This window comes from Meles meles, chromosome 10, assembly GCF_922984935.1.
Source record: "Meles meles chromosome 10, mMelMel3.1 paternal haplotype, whole genome shotgun sequence".
Taxonomy (NCBI): Eukaryota; Metazoa; Chordata; class Mammalia; order Carnivora; family Mustelidae; genus Meles; species Meles meles.
Genome location: NC_060075.1, coordinates 669,741 through 690,027, shown reverse-complemented (window position 1 = coordinate 690,027; position 20,287 = coordinate 669,741). Strand labels below are relative to the sequence as shown.

General features: G+C 46.8%; 1 protein-coding gene across 5 annotated transcripts in view; it reads right to left on the bottom strand.

The window, feature by feature from the left end:
• ESYT2 (extended synaptotagmin 2) overlaps positions 1-20,287 on the bottom strand; it is a 75,923-nt gene that overhangs the window by 31,582 nt on the left and 24,054 nt on the right. For all 5 annotated transcript variants that reach the window (XM_046020288.1, XM_046020289.1, XM_046020291.1 and 2 more), the window contains 6 exons: positions 18,799-18,840; positions 17,835-17,969; positions 14,759-14,835; positions 10,857-10,929; positions 10,524-10,613; positions 3,146-3,201 (listed from right to left, as the gene is read on the bottom strand). In XM_046020288.1, the coding sequence (XP_045876244.1) occupies positions 3,146-3,201; positions 10,524-10,613; positions 10,857-10,929; positions 14,759-14,835; positions 17,835-17,969; positions 18,799-18,840 (473 nt within the window). The remainder of the gene's footprint in view (positions 1-3,145; positions 3,202-10,523; positions 10,614-10,856; positions 10,930-14,758; positions 14,836-17,834; positions 17,970-18,798; positions 18,841-20,287) is intronic.

The window sequence follows — 20,287 nt, the reverse complement described above, 5'->3', positions numbered from 1 at the left end:
TCCTCCCATTACATAAAAGGAGGAAAGTAGAACACATTTTTTTTTTAAAAAAAGATTCATTTATTTTATTTTTATTTTTATTTTTTTAAGATTTTATTTATTTGACAGACAGAGATCACAAGTAGGCAGAGAGGCAGGCAGAGAGAGGAGGAAGCAGGCTCCCCACGGAGCAGAGAGCCCGATGTGGGGCTCGATCCCAGAACCCTGAGATCATGACCTGAGCTGAAGGCAGAGGCTTTAACCCACTGAGCCACCCAGGCGCCCCAGATTCATTTATTTTAGAGAGTGTGGTGGGGAGAGGGAGAGAGAGTCCTCCAGCAGGCTCCCACTGAGCATGGAGTCTGACGCAGGGCTCAATCCCAGGACCCCAAGATCATGCCCCTAGGTCAAGTCAAGAGTCAGCCGCCTAACTGACTGAGCCACCCAGGTGTCCCACACACATTCTCTACCCCAAATGGCAACAGGGATCTGCTGTTCTGCCGGCTAACCAGCATCTGCTCCCACAGACCGAAGTACTCGTGCAAGTTCTTCCTTTGGTTCTCCCACATCCTGGCTCTGGTCCCCCCGGTTCCTCCGCTAGGGGTGGGCCGGAGACCCGAGCGTGATCATGAGATCACAGAACTGGATGGGTGGACAAACAGAAGTCAGCCCTGCAACTCTGGCTGGAACTAGCCGAGAAGGTTCTTTCAGAAAAGAAGAAGAGGAAGAAGGTTCTCTCACACTGAAGTTGCTAGGCACGAAGGCTGGAAGTGAGAAGCTGCTACTCACGGCACGGGTGTGCCTGACAACAAACCCACAGGGAAAAGCAGGGCCGAGAGTGAGACAGAGAGCCCGCAGGCCATCAACTGAATACCAACACCTGCCTGTGCCTGGCTTCACCCCGACAGTGCTCCAGACGGCTCTGGCAATGAGCCACAGGAATGGGAGCTCCGTTCCCATCTACGCCATGGCACTAAGAACAGTGGCGGGCTGGCTCACAGCAGGCACAATACCTATCTGTTGCATAAATGAATAAACTGTCTTAAAAATAGTACTTATTTACTCATTTACTTTTTTTTAAAAAAGATTTTATTTATTTATTTGACAGACAGAAATCACAAGTAGTCAGAGAGGCAGGCAGAGAGAGAGGAAAGGAAGCAGGCTCCCTGCTGGGCAGAGAGCCCGATGTGGTACTCGATCCTAGGACCCGGGGATCATGACCTGAGCCGAAGGCAGAAGCTTAACCCACTGAGCCACCCAGGTGTCCCTCATTTACTTTTTTTTTAAAAGATTTTATTTATTTATTTGACAGAGAGAGATCACAAGGAGATAGAGAGGCAGGCAGAGAGAGACAGAGAGAGGGAAGCAGGCTCCCTGCTGAGCAGAGAGCCCGATGTGGGACTCGATCCCAGGACCCTGAGATCATGACCTGAGCTGAAGGCAGCGGCTTAACCCACTGAGCCTCCCAGGCGCCCTCCTTTTTTTTTTTTTTTTTTAAGTTTATTTATTTGGGCAATCTCTCCACTCATTGTGGGTCTTGAACTCAAAACCCCAAGATCAAGAGTTGCACACTCCTCCCACTGAGACAGCCAAACACCCCATATTCATTTATTTACTTTTTTATTTCAGACCACTCGCACGGGGCTTGCTGCTTGCAACCAAGTGTCCTAATGAATACTTAACAATTCTGTAAGTTGTCTTTCCATGTGAAGATCTTTTAAAGATAACAGAACTTTCAGTATCATTAAACCACAGTACCTAAAAAAGATTTGGTTAGGACTATGCCTCACTTTATTAAAGTCCTTATTTTCCCTGATTATCAAACAATATAAAGTTCTTTCTAATGGCCACTGCAGGGGCATAAGCAAACACAGGAATAGAAAAAAACAGACCAATTTAATTTCTGAGCTAGTTTAGAAAAAAAAATCCAGATTAGGAAAGTTCTCTACTAGGAACACGTCTAACTTTGTTTCTACCTTGCACTGCAAGTGTAAATAGCAAAGGCAGGTTCCAGAACACCCTGCTTGGCAGCAGCTAAGAACTCCGTCGCCAACAGTCGCCTCCCATCAGCGGAGACAGACGGCTGTGACCCGAGGAAGACTTCGCTTTTCCTCATAGCAGGGATGTGCCGCTCATGGTGTTAAAAGCTGACGACCGGCCAATCGCCTCAGGGTTTAGATGCGAGAGTGCTACAGAATCATGAAGGGACCCCCCGTGACGCGAGGCAGAAACTCCAGGTTTCTCAGCTCTCGCACCCAGACCCTGGGGTGACCCTACATTCCTAGGTCCAATACCTACATCAGCCCCTCTGTGGAGCCTGGGAGATATGGGAGTCAGTAGCACAGCCTGAAAAGAACCCAAAGGGCTAGTTCTTTTTTATTTTATTTATTTTTAACACAGTTATTTTCTTTTCTAAAGATTTATTTATTTATTTATTTGACACAGAGAGAGAGAGAGATCACAAGCAGGCAGAGAGGCAGGCAGAGAGAGAGGGAAGCAGGCTCCCCGCTGAGCAGAGAGCCCAATGCGGGGCTCGATCCCAGGACCCCGGGATCATGACCTGAGCCGAAGCCAGAGGCTTAACCCACTGAGCCACCCAGGGGGCCCCAAAGGGCTAGTTCTGAAATATATATTCATTTTTAAAGTTTTATTTTTCTGAGAAAATAAGAAAAACCAAACTTAAAAATTAACTTGCAGAATATTAAAAGGCTGCTACTTTTCTAAAACACCAAAGCTTGGGGCAACTGGCTGGCTCAGTCTGTAGTGCGTGTGACTCTTGATTTCAGGGTCATGAGTTCAAGCACCACACTGGGCATGGAGCCTACTTAAAAAAAAAAAAAAAAAAAAAAAAAATTTTTAAAGTTAGAAAGAAAACACCAAAGCTGGAAAAATGCTTCATGCTGAATGAAAAGTAAAATGAAGGGTGAGTGACCCTCCTAATACCCTCACCCACTCTAATTCTGCTCACTTGGTCCCAGGGTCTCAGACACAGTTAAGGAAACGGAGCCCAGACAGTCTCCCCACCTGAGCCACACGTGAGAGCCTGCTGAGGCAGGGATTCTACCCCGTAGACACTGGCCTTACCCATTCTGAGTTGTTTTCATGACACCAGAAATGCGCATTACACCATCAACAAGCTAACCATAGGACATGACATCATACTTACTTTAATCCAGGGATATCGAGAAGATTAGTCAGTCCTGTCCAGTTAATTTCTATAAGCTGTTTTAAAAAAAGGGCAGAAATATTAAGTTTCCAAATTATTTCCAATTATTAAATCAAATCATACAGGTTTCTTTATAAGCAAAATGCATTAGTTCATAATACTGTCTTGCTTTTCACTGTAAAATATCAAAGTCATTGTCCTTTGTTCACAAATGGAGAACTATCACTTTGTGTTGTTTTTGACAGTATCCATTTCCTCTGGTAAAATAATTTATATACCTTTCCTATTGATGGACACTCAGATTAACTGAATGCAAACCAGCATTCAAAAGTGAAAGTTTTGGTCAAAGGTGTACATTTATTTTTTTTTTTATTTTTCACAGATTCTTACTGTGGGGGCACCTGGGTGGCTCAGTCAGGTGAGTATCTTACTTTGGCTCAGGTCATGATCTCAGAGTCCTGGGATCGAGCCCTGTGTTGGTTGCGGGGGGTGTCTCTGCTCAGTGGGTGGTCTCCTTGTCCCTCTCCCTCTGCCCTGGGTGCCCTTGCTTGTGCTTTTTATTTTGAAGTTTTTGTTTTTTTTTTTTAATTTATTCATTTGATTCAGAGAGATACGGAGAGACAGCATGAGCAGGGGGAGAGGCAGAGGGGCAGAGGGGGAAGCAGGCTCCCCGCTGAGCCAGGAGTCCGACATGGGGCTCTATCCCAGGACCCTGGGATCATGACCCGAGCCAAGGGCAGACACCTAACCATTTGAGCTACCCAGGTGCTCCTCTCTCTCTCAAATAAATAAAAATCTTTAAAAGTAAAAAAGGTTTTTTATTATATTTTTTAAAGAATTTATCTATTTGAGAGAGTGCATGCCTCTGTGTGTGAGGGAGAGAGGGAGGGAACGAATCTGAAGCAGACTCTGGGCTGAGCCCAGAGCCCAATGTGGGGCTTAATCCGATCCCACGACCCTGAGATCACGACCTGAGCGGAAATCAAAATGTTAAACTGACTGAGCCACCCAGGTGCCCCTAAAGATTTTTATTTTTTTGAAGTAATCTCTGCACCCGACATGGGGCTCGAACTCACAGCTATGAGACCAAGAGTCGCACGCTCCACTGAATGAGTCAGCCAGGCGCCCCATATGTTTATTTTTTATGTTCAGATGCTACCCAGTTGCCCCCCAAAATAATATCCTGCGCTGATTTATATATATTCCCACCCTAAATATATTAAATGTCCTTTCTTTACACTCCCCCCGACCAAAAGACAGAGTAAAAATCAGTCTGGTAGGTTAAAAATGGGACTTGATCCCTGGCTCAATTTACATTCTCCGGGCATCAGTGGAACATGTTCTATGTACTCAGTCAACATTCGTATTTCATTGCTCAACTTTCTAGTGGGTATTTACTTAGAATAATTCCTACACAGTTGGCTAATATAAGATTCCATTTACTGGATGCAGGCAGGTTTAAAAAAAAAAAGCTTGATTAGAAAAACTGCTTTCTTATCGAAGTGCGTATTATCCATAATAAAATGATCTGTGCTTTGTATCTTCAGAAGAAACGCCGCGTGACACTGTCTGATCTCCGTCACCCACGCCGCAGGAACGGAACGGCTCAAATCCCCTGGGAAGTGTATAGTTATGAATAAACACAAACTGGAAAGTTAAGATTCTTTTGGATAGGCCAAAACTGAAAAAAATTTTTTTAAAGAAGTCCGAAAAGACTAAGATTTTTCAGAAAAAGAGAGGGGAAATATAAGTTTATTGCAAATATCAGTACAAACTCCTATGGGTGCCCTTGTACGCTCCCGGCCCCGCCAACAGGTGTAGAAGCAACGGCTATCTGCGGCAACCAATGCCGGCCAGCATGCTGACCATGATCTCTGAACACTCCTTCCAAGGGATCGTGAAGAAACAGACATTCCAGGACTGGGGCAAAAACTGTTAAGACAGCCTGGGGGGTCCTACGAATCAGAAAGCTCGGGAAACACTGAGATGAATGAGAGGTCCTATCAAGGTGGGTCCCCTGGAAAGGACTTGCACTAGGGATGATCCGCTTATTCTCATGACCCTGGTCAAAATGAGGAGACACAGTGGAAGGTTACCCACGTTCAGAGAAACCAAACACCAAAGAGGCGGGAACAGGGTTCAGCTGGGTTTGAGAACAGATGTGAAGGCAAAAAAGCAGCTCCCAGGGAAGGGACTTGTTGGAAGCCCGGAAGGAGCTGGCCTGTCCCTGAGCAAGGGGAGGCAGGGACAGAAAGAGTCCAGAGCCATGGAGGGGTGAGACCAGGGACAGAGACCTATGTGTGAACCAGTATGTGTGAGAGTGTGTGTGAGGGCGAGTGTGAGAAAGTGGGCACGTGTGAGAATGAGTGAACCAGAGAACGCGTGTGTAAGAGGAGGATGTGTGAGAATGAACGTGGGAAATGAGCATGGAGTGTCAGCACACGTGAGAACGCGTATACATGAGAACTGAGTGTGAAAGCCCACGTGAGAATGAGCGCATGTGAGAGGGTCAGAAAGGAGCACGCAGAGGGGGAAGCCACAAGAGGGCTGGGAGCAAGGCAGTGTTTGAGAAAAGCAACTAAAATTAGTGTCCCGTCACCAGCCCAACTACTGCACTGGGACCACTGAGATCTCTGGGAAAAACGGAAGAGGCAGACACTTCCCAACCCCCTCTCTGGGCTGCTGCGGCTCTCCTAGGACAAATGGAATCAGCGGTGCGGTTCCATTTCCACTGGAACACCACACATCTGTGTATTTCCTGAAAACCACGCACATGCCTTGCTCCTCTCTGCCCGTCCATGAACACACGGTCTGATGGGTGCAGTGAAATGTATGTGCCGCTGTTTGTCTCAGCGCTCACTCCGTGCCAGGTGTCCTGGGTGCGCTGAACTGTACAGTCCAGACCATGAGTCACCTGGGAAGTCTGCTAAAAATACAGACCAGTGGAGGGGTGCCTGGGTGGCTCAGCTGGTTAGGTGACTGCCGGGGTTAGGGGCCTGGGATCAAGCCCCATGTTGGGCTCCTTGCTCAGCAGGGAACCTGCTTCTCGCTCTCCCTCTGCTCGCTACTCCGCCTGCTTCTGCTCTTTCTCTATCAAATAAATAAATAAAACTAAAACAAAACAAAAGAACAACAAACTAACCTAAAGTTAGTTTGGTCCTGCCCTTCTCCAGAGTTTTTCATTTAGTCAGTTTTCCCTGGTGGTAGCCGTCAAGAAACTCTTAGGATTTCCAGCTTCCACCTGGGATGCAGAAAACTGGAAAGAGCATCACAAATGCAGAGGAGAACTGAGGTGACACGGCCTGAAACCCTTACTCAGAGCAGCTCTCAGGGCGACTGAGAAGTTCCAGCGAAATCCTAACTGCTGAAGGCCAGGTGCCGGTGAGACAGAGAAAGCCCTCTGAAATCCAGACACAGGCCGTCTGCAACCCGCTAGGTGGCTCAAGAGTGTGGGTGTGCCATAGAGACGAGGGAAAACCCTTCTGCAGGGGTGAGGTCAGGGATGGAGCAGCTGCTGCTAGAAAGACCCAAACTCCACCTTCCACAGTGAGGATGAGAAGCCACTAGGAAACGGGACATACAGGTAAGGCTCACTGCGGATGGGGAGAGGAGAAGAAATACCGTCTGCGTCTGGGGAGAGTAGGACACCATCCCAGCCCTGACTGTTGGGAGATCACGTTACAGGAGGGAGGTGTGCCGAGTAACTCCTGCATCAAGACCTACCAAAGACACGAGCACAAGGAGAAGGCAAGGTCACTAGAAAGGGTGCTAGCCATGGGGACCCTGGGTGGCTCAGTTGTTAAGCGTCTGCCTTCGGCTCAGGTTATGATCCCATGGTCCTAGGATCGAGCCCCGCATCCGGCTCTCTGCTCAGCAGGAAGCCCGCTTCTCCCACTCCCCCTGCTGTGTCCCCTCTCTCGCTGTGTCTCTCTCTGTCAAGTAACTAAGTAACATCTTCAAAAAAAAAAAAAAGGCACTGGCTCTGAAACCCAGTACAGGCCAGAGCAGTAGGGAGCTCCCCTGTTTCAACTACTGGGGGAAGGGCAAGACTATCCAGAATAATGGTAGACACCAAACCACAGATCCAGGACACTCTGAGAGCACCGGAAGGATAAATACTCTCAAGGCTCCCAGGCTGACCTGAAGTGTGGTGAGTCTGGGCCCCCTCTCCGGTCTGGCAGACTCTGATGGACCTGTCTGCCCAGCCCAGCCTCTCCACCTCGCTCCTGCCATCGACACACGGTTGTAGGAACTGGCTTCCAGGAGCCTGATCCAAACACTGCAACCTTCCTCCTTCCTGCCAGTCCAGGCACCTGGATCCGACCCGCAGGAACAAGGAAGGGAAAGCCGGAAGACGCACTGCCTCTCGAGTGCACTGGCAGCCCTGTGTCTGGCATGTGGACCAGAAGACCAGGAGGAAGCTGGTCTCACAGGGAAGAGAAAACAGAGCAATCGGGCATGGCCTCAAGTTCTGCATTCCGGTGGCTTCCTGAGAGAGCAATACATGCTGCTTTCATTTAGCTGAAGCCTTTCCTTTTCCCTTCCTTTGATTAAGGCGTCTCAGTTGCTGGACTTGCAGCTAACAGGACTCAAGTTCTTCTCACAGTCACTGTAAAAGAAGATACTTGCCTTTCTCCATCTGTAAAAATGCAATCTGTGGTTCAAAGACTGTTAGCTGGGAGGACCCTCTTAGGACAAACAGACTGTGGGCACCCCCGAGATCATCTCCGGAATAAGTTCTGGAAGCTGGATTTACTTGAGGCTAATCTGTGCTCTTGGAATAACCCAACAAGGAACTGGGGATTCTGAAACACTTCTGAGTGCGTGCCAGAGGCAGTTTCAGTAACAGTCAGGCTAGCCTAAGTGAACGGCCAGTTCCCTGTGACACGGCCAAAGGGAGACACTGGCTTTTCTGGCTCCTTCCAGAACCTTCACCCAAGTTTGTGTGTTTACCAAAACTTGACTCCTGGTATTAAGACCCACCAGAATGCTCAACCTATGTGCAGGAAAATACTTAATTTCTTAAAAATCTGAGGACTTACCATGAACTAGGCATCTACTGTTTTATACCTATTGACATTTAGTGCTGTGCGGCAGGAGTCCCTGTGTTACAGATGGGGAGACTTGGGCTTAGGAGGATTAAACATGCTGTTCAAGGCATACGGTCCGAAGAGAAAAACCAGGTGTGGAAGACCAGGCTGGAAAACCCACGTCTGTCACTGAGCCATTACACAGACGCTTTCACTACACTCTGCAAGTCTGTCACTTCAGAAATTCTTAGTTGTCCTTGTCTTAAACGAGCAGCACATTATCAAAACTAACTGGAGCAAATGAGTAAGAATAAAAATGCGCAAAGCTTTTAAGAGTCTCTGGCAGTGTTCTCCTAAGTCGTCCGGACAGCCAAAACCCCCAAATCTTTCTAACTGTGTTTCTCCTAAGTCGTCCAGACAGCCAAAACCCCCAAATCTTTCTAACTGTGTTTTTCCTTAGGGTGAGGAAGAATTACTTGGCAACCAGAAGTGCGTTCTGTTCTCATATTTTCCAGTCAAAAATAACTGGGGAAAAAAATTCCCTTCTCTCCAAAGCGTATGTTTGGCAACTTTACTCACCATATAAGGCAATGAATGATCCTGGACTTTTCACAGCCTCATCCATTTCTGACACTAAGATTTTGTTTGGAAGTTACATTATAATTTTTTAAAAAGATTTTATTTGACAGAGACACCAGAGAGGAGGGGGGAGGGCACAGGGGAGAGGGAGAAGCAGGCTTCCCGTGGAGCAGGGAGTGTGATGCGGGGCTTGATCCCAGGACCCTGAGATCATGACCTGAGCCGCAGGGAGATGCATAACAACTGAGTCACCCAGGCGCCCATTATTTTTAAAGTAAATACACCTAAGGAAGAGTACTACTAAGTACTGAGGGAGATTTAAAGATTTGGATTTCATTATTTTCTGAACTGAAAAAAGGTCTTTAGTTGTTAAAAATTCCCTGTAAATCAAAAATACTTAGCCATCTACTAAAGACTAGTTTTTTATAGTCATTAATGAAGGAAGTTTCTTAACTATATAATGGCTTTTAAACAACTGGTATGTGGAAAAAAACCATGAATTTTCTCTTTTATGGAACTCTTCATTTCTCAAAATTTTAATAAATTAAATTTTAACACAGAGATTCCTCAATTCTTTTAATTTTAGTGTTTTATGTAGTCAAAACACATTCAAAATAAGCCTGTTATTTAAGCAATAAGAAGCAAATCAGAGTAGAACTTTTAGTGGTAAGGAAGTGAAGACACTTAAATTCTTGCATTTTTACACAGAAAAAATGCCATTTGTAGTTTGGTCTAAAATAAACACATATTTTTAAAAAACCCAACAATAATAGTTTGCATTAAGTTCTTTAAATCAAACTATAAAAATTAATATTCCTGTTTAAACTATACATAATGTTAACAACACCTCCGAAAAGGACTCAGAGGTTATAAAAATGGTGTATCATGGAAAGATAACCGAGAAACCGGTCAAGTCTGCCAGGGAGAGATGCTCCCGAGTGCATCAGTTCACACCTGGGGAAGCGGACCCTAGTGGTCGAGTGTACTGAGGACAGAGCCAAGGCAGGACGCGGGTCAGAGGCTGCAGGAGTCCACAGGAGGAGGATCCCTGTAGGGAAGGAGCCAGGTGAGGCGGAGGAGCCTTAGGAAGAGTCAATGGGAGGGGAGGGGCTGAGGTGAGGGGGCACCTGGGCAGGAATGACATTTCTGCTGTCTTATTTTGAGCTAACAGTGACTAGTAAGTACTGGCTACTTGTAATAAAATGTGGGATATACATGTATCTCTTCCACCTGTGTGTGTGTGTGTGTACACGCCAACAACGTGAAGGGATGATTACTATGTTTATCCAAGTGTTAGAAGTTTATCCAATGTTAGTAGGCGCGTCTGGGTGGGGCAGTCAGTCATGAGTTCAAGCCCCACACTGGGCTCCACATTCCGTGCAGTGAACTTGAAGAAAAAACAAACAAACAAAAACCCCCATAGTTCAATCCAAACCAAAACAACCAAACCAAAAACCTTAATGCCTTAAAAATCATGTGCTGTGCAGTTCGTTAAACATACCACAACAGAAAGGCTCTGCTTGTCAATGACGGCAACCTTCGCTGGGGGCGTTGCAAGGAGATTTATGACAGCGACTTTGTCAGCTTGGGCTCCTAGACTGACTGGTTTGTGACTTGGACAAATCAGAGATGAAGCCCTCCGTTGAGAGCATAAAGAAGTATAAAAACACTCAAAGGATTCACGTAGCAGAAAAGAGAACTGTGAGAGGAGGACGCTTCTCTACATATCTGTGTCAGTCAATGAGAACACGAAATTAATGTTGACTTACTGGTTTCCTAAGGAAGAAGATAGACAAGGCTCCCACTAGGGGCATGTCTCCAATCAACGGTTCCAGGATCACCCGCATTGTACCATGAATCTAAATTCAAATGGGAAACCAAAACATGTCACAGAAGACAATTCCACAGGCCATTTACTGACGCAGAAAGGAGGGTACATGATCATCTTAGTGACTTCTCAGCATCTGACTTCATGTTTCTCAAGTATAACCTACAAACAGAAAACTTAACTTCAAAGAAATTCTGAGTTAATAAAATCTTGACTTTTTTCTTTTGAATGGAGCACAGAGAATTTTAGAAGACTGAAACTTTTAAACTCTTACCTGTATACTTTGCACACCAGCTCTACAAAAATACCGCTTGATCTCCAAGTCAATCTCACAGTTTCCTACAAAACTAGCAGAGAAAGTTCTGGATTACCGTCTCTTAATCACCACAGACCTGCAAGGCCTACAATCTGAGTAAAATGACAGCAAAAGCACCCAAACCAGCCTGCACAGTTGCGTGAGGCCCATGTCTGGGTGTGTACTGCCAGATCACAGAGGTCCCTGCTAGCAGAGCTGACACGGCCACACCAGTTACACCGGTCACTTCCCAACCTGTGACTTCTGGATCAGTCTCCCGCTGGAGCAGTTTTCATCTGTTTCTCAAACAACTGTGTTTGTTTAAAACATAAAAAAAAAAAAAGCTTAGATTATGTCTCAGCAAAAGTAAATTTTGCACCCATGCTCCCTGGTCATGAGAAAACTAACAGCAGTGCCCCAGGGCTCTGTGACATCAAAGGTTAGAAGTGATGCGTCTCTTCGGGGCACCAATTCTACTCAGTGATTAAGTCATTTCAATCATTAGTACAGAACGAGCAAACGAAATGAGTACGATGCTGAGCGTCAGGCCTGCATCTCTTCCTAACGTGCGCTCGAAGCGTCATGTATGTGCTGCGCGGGATCTCTGGGATCCGGCTCCCACCCTCGGAAGCGGCACGTCATGCTCCAGCCTGAGCACATCTGGGCCAGGCGGACGGACGCTGGAATCACACAAGGACAACACTGATGAAGGGCATCTGGGATGAATTCGTCAGTCTTTGTGTCCTGGGGTTAGAGCCGGCACCTGCAGGTTCTTCTCACTGCGCACAATGCTGGATCGAGCTGGGAAAACCACCTATTAAAAACCATCTCAAAACGTTCCTCTTCTTCACCCGAAGACCTGATCACTGTATTTCCTAATATCTGCCTTCCCCGTCTCTACCAATAACCTAAAGTCCCAGTCTGGAACACACGGAAAGGAGAATGCAGATTTTCTTTAGAGACATAAATATCCGAGCAGCATCATCTGTGTATGCTGTTCTGACTGCTAAACCCTGAAAGCCGGACTGCGCCTTCACCATGGCATCCAGTAACTGACTCACTCGAATGTTTATTTAATAAATGTGTATGAAATCCTCCCTCGGAGCCAGAATAAGAGAATCCAGTTTCTATTCTCAGGAAGCTCGTTATCAGACGAGTGGACAGTCCCAGGGTACCGCCGAGCTGAAGACACGGTCGGGCTTCCTTTTACCCCACTGACGACAACAGTGCTCACGGTCGTGCCTGGTATTTTAAAGACGCAGATTTTCCCATCAGATCCTCAGAGGCAGTCAACGCTCCTTTTTAAAGTAAAGGTAATCAGGGGCGCCTGGGTGGCTCAGTGGGTTGAAGCCTCTGCCTTCGGCTCAGGTCATGAACCCAGGGTCCTGGGTCGAGCCCCGCATCGGGCTCTCTGCTCAGTGGGGAGCCTGCTTCCTGCTCTCTCTCTCTGCCTGCCTCTCTGCCTACTTGTGACCTCTCTCTGTCAAATAAATAAATAAAATCTTTAAAAAGAAAATGAAGTAAAGGTAATCAGTACCAACCCCGTACAAGGACTACATTCATGCCCTTCAGAAACTCAAAGACGACACCATAGAACATGATGATCCTTCGTCAAGGTAAGAAACAAAACTATGCACTGGGTCATCAGGGGACACGCGTGAGCGGCTGCCCTTCCACAGCTGTGTGACGAGGCCTCACAGGGATGCAGGAAGCCATGAGCAAGCTCACAAAGAATGAGGACCAGAACTAAACAAAACCACCTTCATCTGCCGGGTGTGGTACCGGGCAGAGTGTCAATTCATCTTCTTCCCCATTATTTTTCTTGTGGTGAAACACGGAGAACGCCAAGTGGACCGTCCGGCTTATCTGTAAGCGTGTTGCTCACCAGCACATTCGCCGCCATCATCTTCAGGACGCGTCCATCTTACGAAACGGAAACTCTGCCCCCAGGGAACCACTTACCATTTCCCCTCCCCCGGGCTCTGGAGCCCAGCATTCCAATTCTTTCTCCGGGCGTCTGCGCACTCGCAGGACCTCGTGTCAGTGGGGTCGTGCGGTGTCTGGCGTGCTGAGACAGGCTCACCTCCCTCAGCACAACATCCTTGTGGTTCATCCACGTTGCGGCCAGAATTCCCTTGTTTTTTTTAAAGGTGACTAAAATTCCACCGCACGTCCTGCCCACATTTTCCTTACCCATTCTTTGCTGAGGAACATCCGGGCTGCTTCCGCATCTCAGCTACCGTGAACTGCTATGAATGTAGGTGTACAGGTAACTCTTTGAAACCTTATTTTCAGTTCTTTTGGTTATGGACCCAAAAGTGGAATTGCTGGTCTTATGCTAGTTGTTCAACTTTGGAGGAACAGCAGCAACCGCACCATTGCACACTCTCATCAAGAGCGCACGAGGGCTCCGGTTTCTCCACGCCCACGCCAACACCTGCTGCCTTCTGCTGTCGGACAGCAGCCGTCCTCCTGGGGTCAGGTGGTAGCTCCCTGTTGTCATTTGCGTCTCCCTGATTATCAACGAGGGCAGCATCCTCTCATGTGCCGGCTGTACATGTGCACATCTTCAGAAAAATGTCTACTCAAGACCCTTGGTCGATTTCTGAACCGGGCTGTGTGTTCTTGTTGAGTTTTAGGGCTTTCTCACACTTTCAGATATTAAGCGCTCACCGGACATGTGATGACGCGGACTGTGCCGCTTCTACGGACTGCTTTCAGTGCCGACATGCAGTAAGATTAAGTCTTCCAAACGAAGAACAGGGCTGCCTTCCACCTCCTGTATTTCTCTCAGCAGCGTTTTATGGTTTCTTTGTACACGCTTTCACCTTCTTGGCTCATTCTAAGAGTGTTACTCTGATTCGATTGTAAATGAGATTTTCTCGATTTCATTTTTGGAATGTGCACGGTTAGCACACAGAGCACAACTGATCTTGTGTGTGCTAACTTTATACTCTGCTGCCTGGCTGAATTTATTAGTTCTACGAGGTTTTCCTGTGGACTCCTTAAGGTTTTGTGCATGTAAGATCACACCACATGTGAACAGAGACAATTCCACCTCCTTTCAACCTGGATGCCTCGTCTTCTTATTCCTACCTAGCGGCTCAGGCTAGGACTCCCAGTGCCATGGTACATGGCGGTGGTCAACGTGGACATGCCTGTTCCAATCTTGGAAAAGCTTAGTCTCGCGCCACTGGGTGTGACCCTACTGGGGCTTCTGCGTACACCTTATCTTTCTAATTTATTTAAGTCATCACTGCACCCACCGTGGGGCTTCAGCTCATGACCCCGAGATCGAGAGTCGCACACTCCTCTGACTGAGCCAGCCCGGCACCCCTCACATACGCCTTTTGTTATGCTGAAGTCGTTTTCTTCTGTTCCCAGTTTGTTGAGTGTTTGTATCACGGAAAAATAATTAATTCTGTCAAATGCATTTTCTACATCAACTGAAATGATCATGTGTTTTTTCCCCCTTTTGTTCTGTTAACGTGGTGAGGATTCATTTGTCTATGCTGAAGGATCCTTGCATCCTAGGAGTAAATCGCACTTGGTCATGGTGTACAGTTCTTTTAGTATGTTGCTGAATTCAGTTTGCTACGATTTTGATATGGATTTTGGCATCAGTTTTCATAATGCGTATGGGTCTGCAGTTTTCTTGTAGGATCTTCGATACTTTTAACATGCTTATGACTGGCAATTATCTAGGCGATCAGGAATTAAGACACAGAAAATAAATTTGGGTCTTCAACAATTTAGTCAAATTCTACCACACATCAGGTAAGAAGTATCCTCCTTTTATCTTCCACTTTATGGGTACAGCTACATGACATTATAGGCCATTAACTATGACATAAATATAACACACACACACAAAAACTTACCTAATCTGAAGGTCTAAAATTATTTGCCTTTTGTCCACATTTTCAGTGTATACCTTAACACCATTGATCCTGAGGGGCTGAAAGAAGAGGCAGCTTATTTTAAAATGCTTATTTAGAAAATAAAACCCACCCTTGCAATGCAGCACGGCTGAGAACAAGCCTAGCGCTAGGCCATAGGAACCAAACTGCTGCTTTCAGTGTAGTCGCTGTTTCGCTTTGGGCAAGTCCGTAGGCCTCCATTCTCCAGTGTCCTATCTGTGAAGTGTGGATACTAAGTAGCATCCATCTAACGAGGTTACTATGAAATCAGAGGACAGGAGCAGTGAGTGCTTAAAGGTCCAACCCTGTGGCCCTGTTTCTTCCAATTTACTTTGATCCTTTCCCTCTGACTTATTGTTACATGGTCTGAAACACAACTTCCTTTCTTTTTTTCCTTTATGACTTGTAATTTTTCATTTCTTAAAATTTTCACAAAAATGGGGCTTTTCAGTGAATGAAAAATGCTGGCTGTAGGTACAATTCTAATCTAATCTTAATTTAACCTGATGCATGATAGAGACATGATTGTAAAAAGAAAAGGCAGATTATAATAGCTGTCATGTTTCAAGGACCCAGCTGTAACACCATTTCAAAACCTCCCATTTTATCACTCTGAGACTGCTTCTAGGAAAGTTCTCAACCTCACCTCTGGGCATCGAACACTCAAGCGGAAGGATTCCTTACCTTTGGAGTAGTACAGCTTACTCTGACGGTTTAGGTGCCCCAGTATCTTACCCCTCAACTGGCTGTAGGATTAAACTCTAAGTCTTTGTGGTGGTGGGGGGTGTGCCTGGGTGGCTCAGTTGGTTGAGTGTCTGCCTTTAGGTCAGGTCATGATCCCGGGGTCCTGGGATCCAACCCTACCTTGGGCTCCTTGCTCAGCAGGGAGCCTGCTTGTGCTCTCTCTTACAAATAAATAAAATCTTAAGAACAAAACAAAACTCTAAGTCTTTGAGCATCTCCATCTCCTACTATCCTAGGTTCCTCGCGTTTTCCCTGATGATACTGGCTCAGACATGCACAGACTATGAATCACAGAGAATACAGTTCAAATCACTATGTTGATGAGTGAAAATGGGATATATGTGGCTTAGGACCTTTAGTTTAAATGTTTGCATTAGACAATATTCCCTTCCTTCACTGAACATGACATCTGATGTTAGGAGATGCAGCAAGGCCAAGCCCACTCCAGGTGACTGAGCCTTATCCAACACAGGACAAACACTTAAAGGCAAGAGAACTCAGCTGACTGAGAGACTCAGCCAGCACACAGGGTGTGTACAAAGAACTGTGCTTGGGGCTCTGCACGTCCTTCTAGCCTGTTCCTTCCTCAGATAGCCTGAGATCGCTTGTTCTTGTAAGACAGCAATGTAGTTGATGGTGTCAAGCCGCCTTTACCAAGTCAGCACTACTCTTCTTCCTGTTCTCCAAGGATAATCTTAGTATCAAACTTAAAAGAGCATGCAATACCAAGTGAACATAATTCTCCCTAAAACAAATCCAGCTGGGGTTAGAAATCTAATCTCCACAAACACAAGCGTATCATCTTACATTAAGGGACGGCAAACCATGGCCTGCAGGTTCAACTTAGCCTTTGGCTAAGAAAGGCTTTTACATTTTTTTTTCTTTAAGATTTTATTTATTTATTTGACAGAGAGAAATCGCAAGTAGGCAGAGAGAGTGAGAGGGAAGCAGGCTCCCTGCCAAGCAGAGAACCCGAGGTGGGACTTGATCCCAGCACCCTGAGATCATGACCTGAGCCGAAGACAGAGGCTTAACCACTGAGCCACCCAGGCGCCCCAGGCTTTTACATTTTTAAACAACTATAAAAGAAACTGGGGTGGGGCAGAGAAGAATAAGCCTCAAAGACTATGGGCTCTCAAGGACTGAAATACGTAGTACCTGACTTTTTGCAGAAAAAGTCATGCTCATGCTCACACAGCGTGACTGTGTTTTCCTATTTGTTGTTATCATTTTAGGTCAGAGAAGGTCAAGCACACCTGAAAGTAAGTGGACACAGGCATCCTGGGCAGGCCCTTATGTGTTTGAACAACAGGATGATCAGACCCCAGGCTTCTAACGTATCGGGAAACCTCACAGCCCAGAGGGAAAATGACTGAGTGGAGACCCGGGTTTTGAGTAACGGCAGGTAAGACAGAGCATCTGGGGAGCACAGGATGGGAATGAGCCTGGGGTGCAGACACAGCAGCGCCCGAGTCGCACACCCCTTGGCCACACTATGAAAACCCTGCTGGTCGGAAGCAAGGACATGTGGGGCAGCAGCCGGTGACGGAGCGCTGCATCGCCCTACTGTGTGCGCGCACAGAGTGTCGACCGCGCAGGTGTATTTAAATTACTCCTGAATTCTGAATTTTCATTAGGCAGACAAAACGACGTCACCCTGGAAAGTAACACAGTGTTATACGCCAATTATACCTCAATTAAAAACAACGTTCCCCGAACTGTTGCTAATCACTGTAAACAGGGACTTAGAAGCTAGCCCTGATCAACTAATTTAGATGCGGTCTTGAGGCTTTCACTAGAAGGAATATTAAGAATTAGATGTATTTATTTGTGTATGATTCTGATAACAAAATCTGTCTTTCCCTTCATTTACATAATTAACAGAATTCTCTAAGCCTGGCGCTGGGGTCCTGAATTATCGTATTTACTCATCTAGGGGGGTAAACCCCTTAAAGTTTGTTGTCAGTCACTAAACTTCAGTATGAATTCACATATCAAACCCCAACTCGACAGACCGTGAGAAACGGTACAAAGGAAATTCGGACAGAAGGAAGCAGGGGTAGAAAGACAGGCTGGGAATGGAAAGAAACCAGCAAGAAGACCACAGGGGAAGGATGAGTGTAAGGCACAAGGGGACAGACCAGGGGAGGGCGATCCCCAGCTGCAGAGACAGCCTGCTAGACCTTCCCCAGCAGCAATTCTTTCTCTAGAAAGTAACTTTGTTTCATATGTTTTTTAAAGTTTTCACACCAATTTTACCATGTGCAGCAATGATACTTAAGAAGAAACTGACCTGCTGACCCACGTCAACTTTAGTGAAACTGAAAGTGCTAAGGTGGGTGTTTGCTCCCCGCACAGCTGGCTCTATAGTTTCTCGAAACAACTTCTCTATAAACTGGCAAATGAAAGGCCACATATGTTTTACAGTCTGTAAAGAAGAAAGAACTCATGTCAAACAAAATGCTCTAATACACAGTAATGTATTATGTACCAACATGTAATAATGTACTTATGTCATCATGAAAAATTACACCTCTATAGTTTACCAGAATTTTTTAAAATTAAAGGGGGGTATGTGTCTTATTTGTTATGCAAAATGAACACGATCTGAATTTCAAAAATGTGCTACAACAATAAACTGCAGATTAGCTAATATGTTGCAGAAATTATTCTGGTTAAGCATTCCATTTAAGCCTGTCAGCACATTTAAAGTTGCTTAGGGAAAAAAATCAGAAAACCCTGTGGTTTCAGCTTGTTTCCAAAAACCTAAAATTGTCTAGATCTTAATAAACATTAATGAGCTTTCTTTAATGACGGACTAACTTCTGGTGCTGTAAGGCAATCATGAATGTATAAGGATACATAAAATATGGGGGGAACATCTACTTCAAAGTATATGGTCTTAAAAAAATAAATAACTTTAAAAAGGATTATTAATCTATTACTAGGTTTCTTGGGAATTATCTCCCTTTTCATAATATTTTTAACAATTCTGCTTATAATTATAAAATAGACTTGAGCACTAGCCAATGAGTGAAGGAGACACAAGGCCAAATACACAACTACGAAAATATCATCAATTTTTTCGTGTTAAAACTGTGTCTAAAAAGTAACGTATCGGTTACGACTCCGTTTTTGGACAGCAGGGGCCAGTCCACTAAGTCCGAACGAGTTCACATACCGTCAACATGCACATTCCCAAATTCCCAATTCTCTACCCCGCTGGCAATGTGGTGTTCAGGGTCTTCTACTCTTACCTTATTTAGCCACTCTGCTCTTTCCGTGTCCGGAAAATGAACCTGAGAGAGAAACACACGTGACTGACGGGCTCGCAGCAACCGTGCGCAGACGTCGCACAGGCTAACACTCCTACCGTACGCACACGGTTACCGAAACGCTTCCCGCCCGCGCTGGCTCTGAAGCTTTGCACGAGGGCTTCTGAGGACAAACTGGAATGTGTGCCCTCTGACGACACTTTGCGGCAGAAAAGCCTAGTGACAACCAACAAGACAGTCCCTTCTTTGCGTCTCTCAGGTCCGGTCGGGGATACGGGGACGAGGACTCCACTGCGAGCTCTTCCCTTGAGAGAGGAAGGCTACAGCCGCTTGGGGCGGGGAGAGCTCCTCTGAGCCATGCCAGGTACTCGCTCAAAGCGCGCGCCGATGGCCGGCCACTGTCCTGAAACGCACGTTCTTGGGTTAGCTGCACCCCGGGTCCCAGGCAGTCTCCTAAGGGCGACTGAGCTGTGGTCAGCGAACTGTTCTGATGTCTCAACTGCGACCCTCGCTTTCCCCAACGACACGAACAGCAGCCAGTGACAGACAAGCCCCACACTGCGGCCGAGGAGCTGCTCGGGGGGTGTCTCGGTGGCGCGCGCAGGGGAGCTCCCGGGAAGATGGTTCACTGAGAACCGAGGCCACCTCTCAAGCTCCCGGCCGGAGGCCCCCGTCGGGTTCGTCCTGCCGCCTGTGACCGGGCCTGCCCACGTGCGATATGCCTGAACCACGAGCGTGGGCCGGAGGGAACTGAAATGTTCTGCAAGTCAGCCGGCTCGGACGCGCTCCTGGACAGGAGCGCAGGGACGGCAACTTCCCGAATTAAGGAAAAGGCGTAAAGCCGGGAAGGTGATACTCAAGGAGGCAAAGACTTGGGGACGAGAACTTCCCGCCACAGGGCACCTAGCTCTGGAACGCGAGGACACAGGACCCACACTTGGTTACCTCACTCAGGGCCACACACTCCTATGCGGGTCGCCGACGGGGGATCGAAGGCCTCAAACCGGATCTTCTCCGACTCACCACCCCCCAAGTCTTGTCCTTACCACGGTCCTGTGCAGGTCAACCAAACAATAATGGTTTCTTTGCACAGAAGTGCAGCCTTGATTTTCTGGTTACCTTTCCTTAACCTCCCCTCTCTGCCAGGTCTCCCTCCACCACAGACCACCACCCAAACCTCGCGCCGTCACAGTCCCTCAGCCACACGGCTGTCCCAGTCAGGTTCTCTCCAAAAACCTGCATCCGACAGACCACCCGCGGAGGCTCCCCAGCGCACTACGGGCTCGTGCGACGGAATGAACCGTCCTAGAGACATGCTCTAAAGACGCGCGACTCGGAGCGGCCAGAACGCTCAACACACTGCGTCGTAACGGGACACCCGAGGCTTCGCGCGCTCTGCTTTTCAGAGACGCCTGGATTTGTGACTACTTAGACTGTTACCGCAATTCCCGTAAATTCTTCGGGATCTACC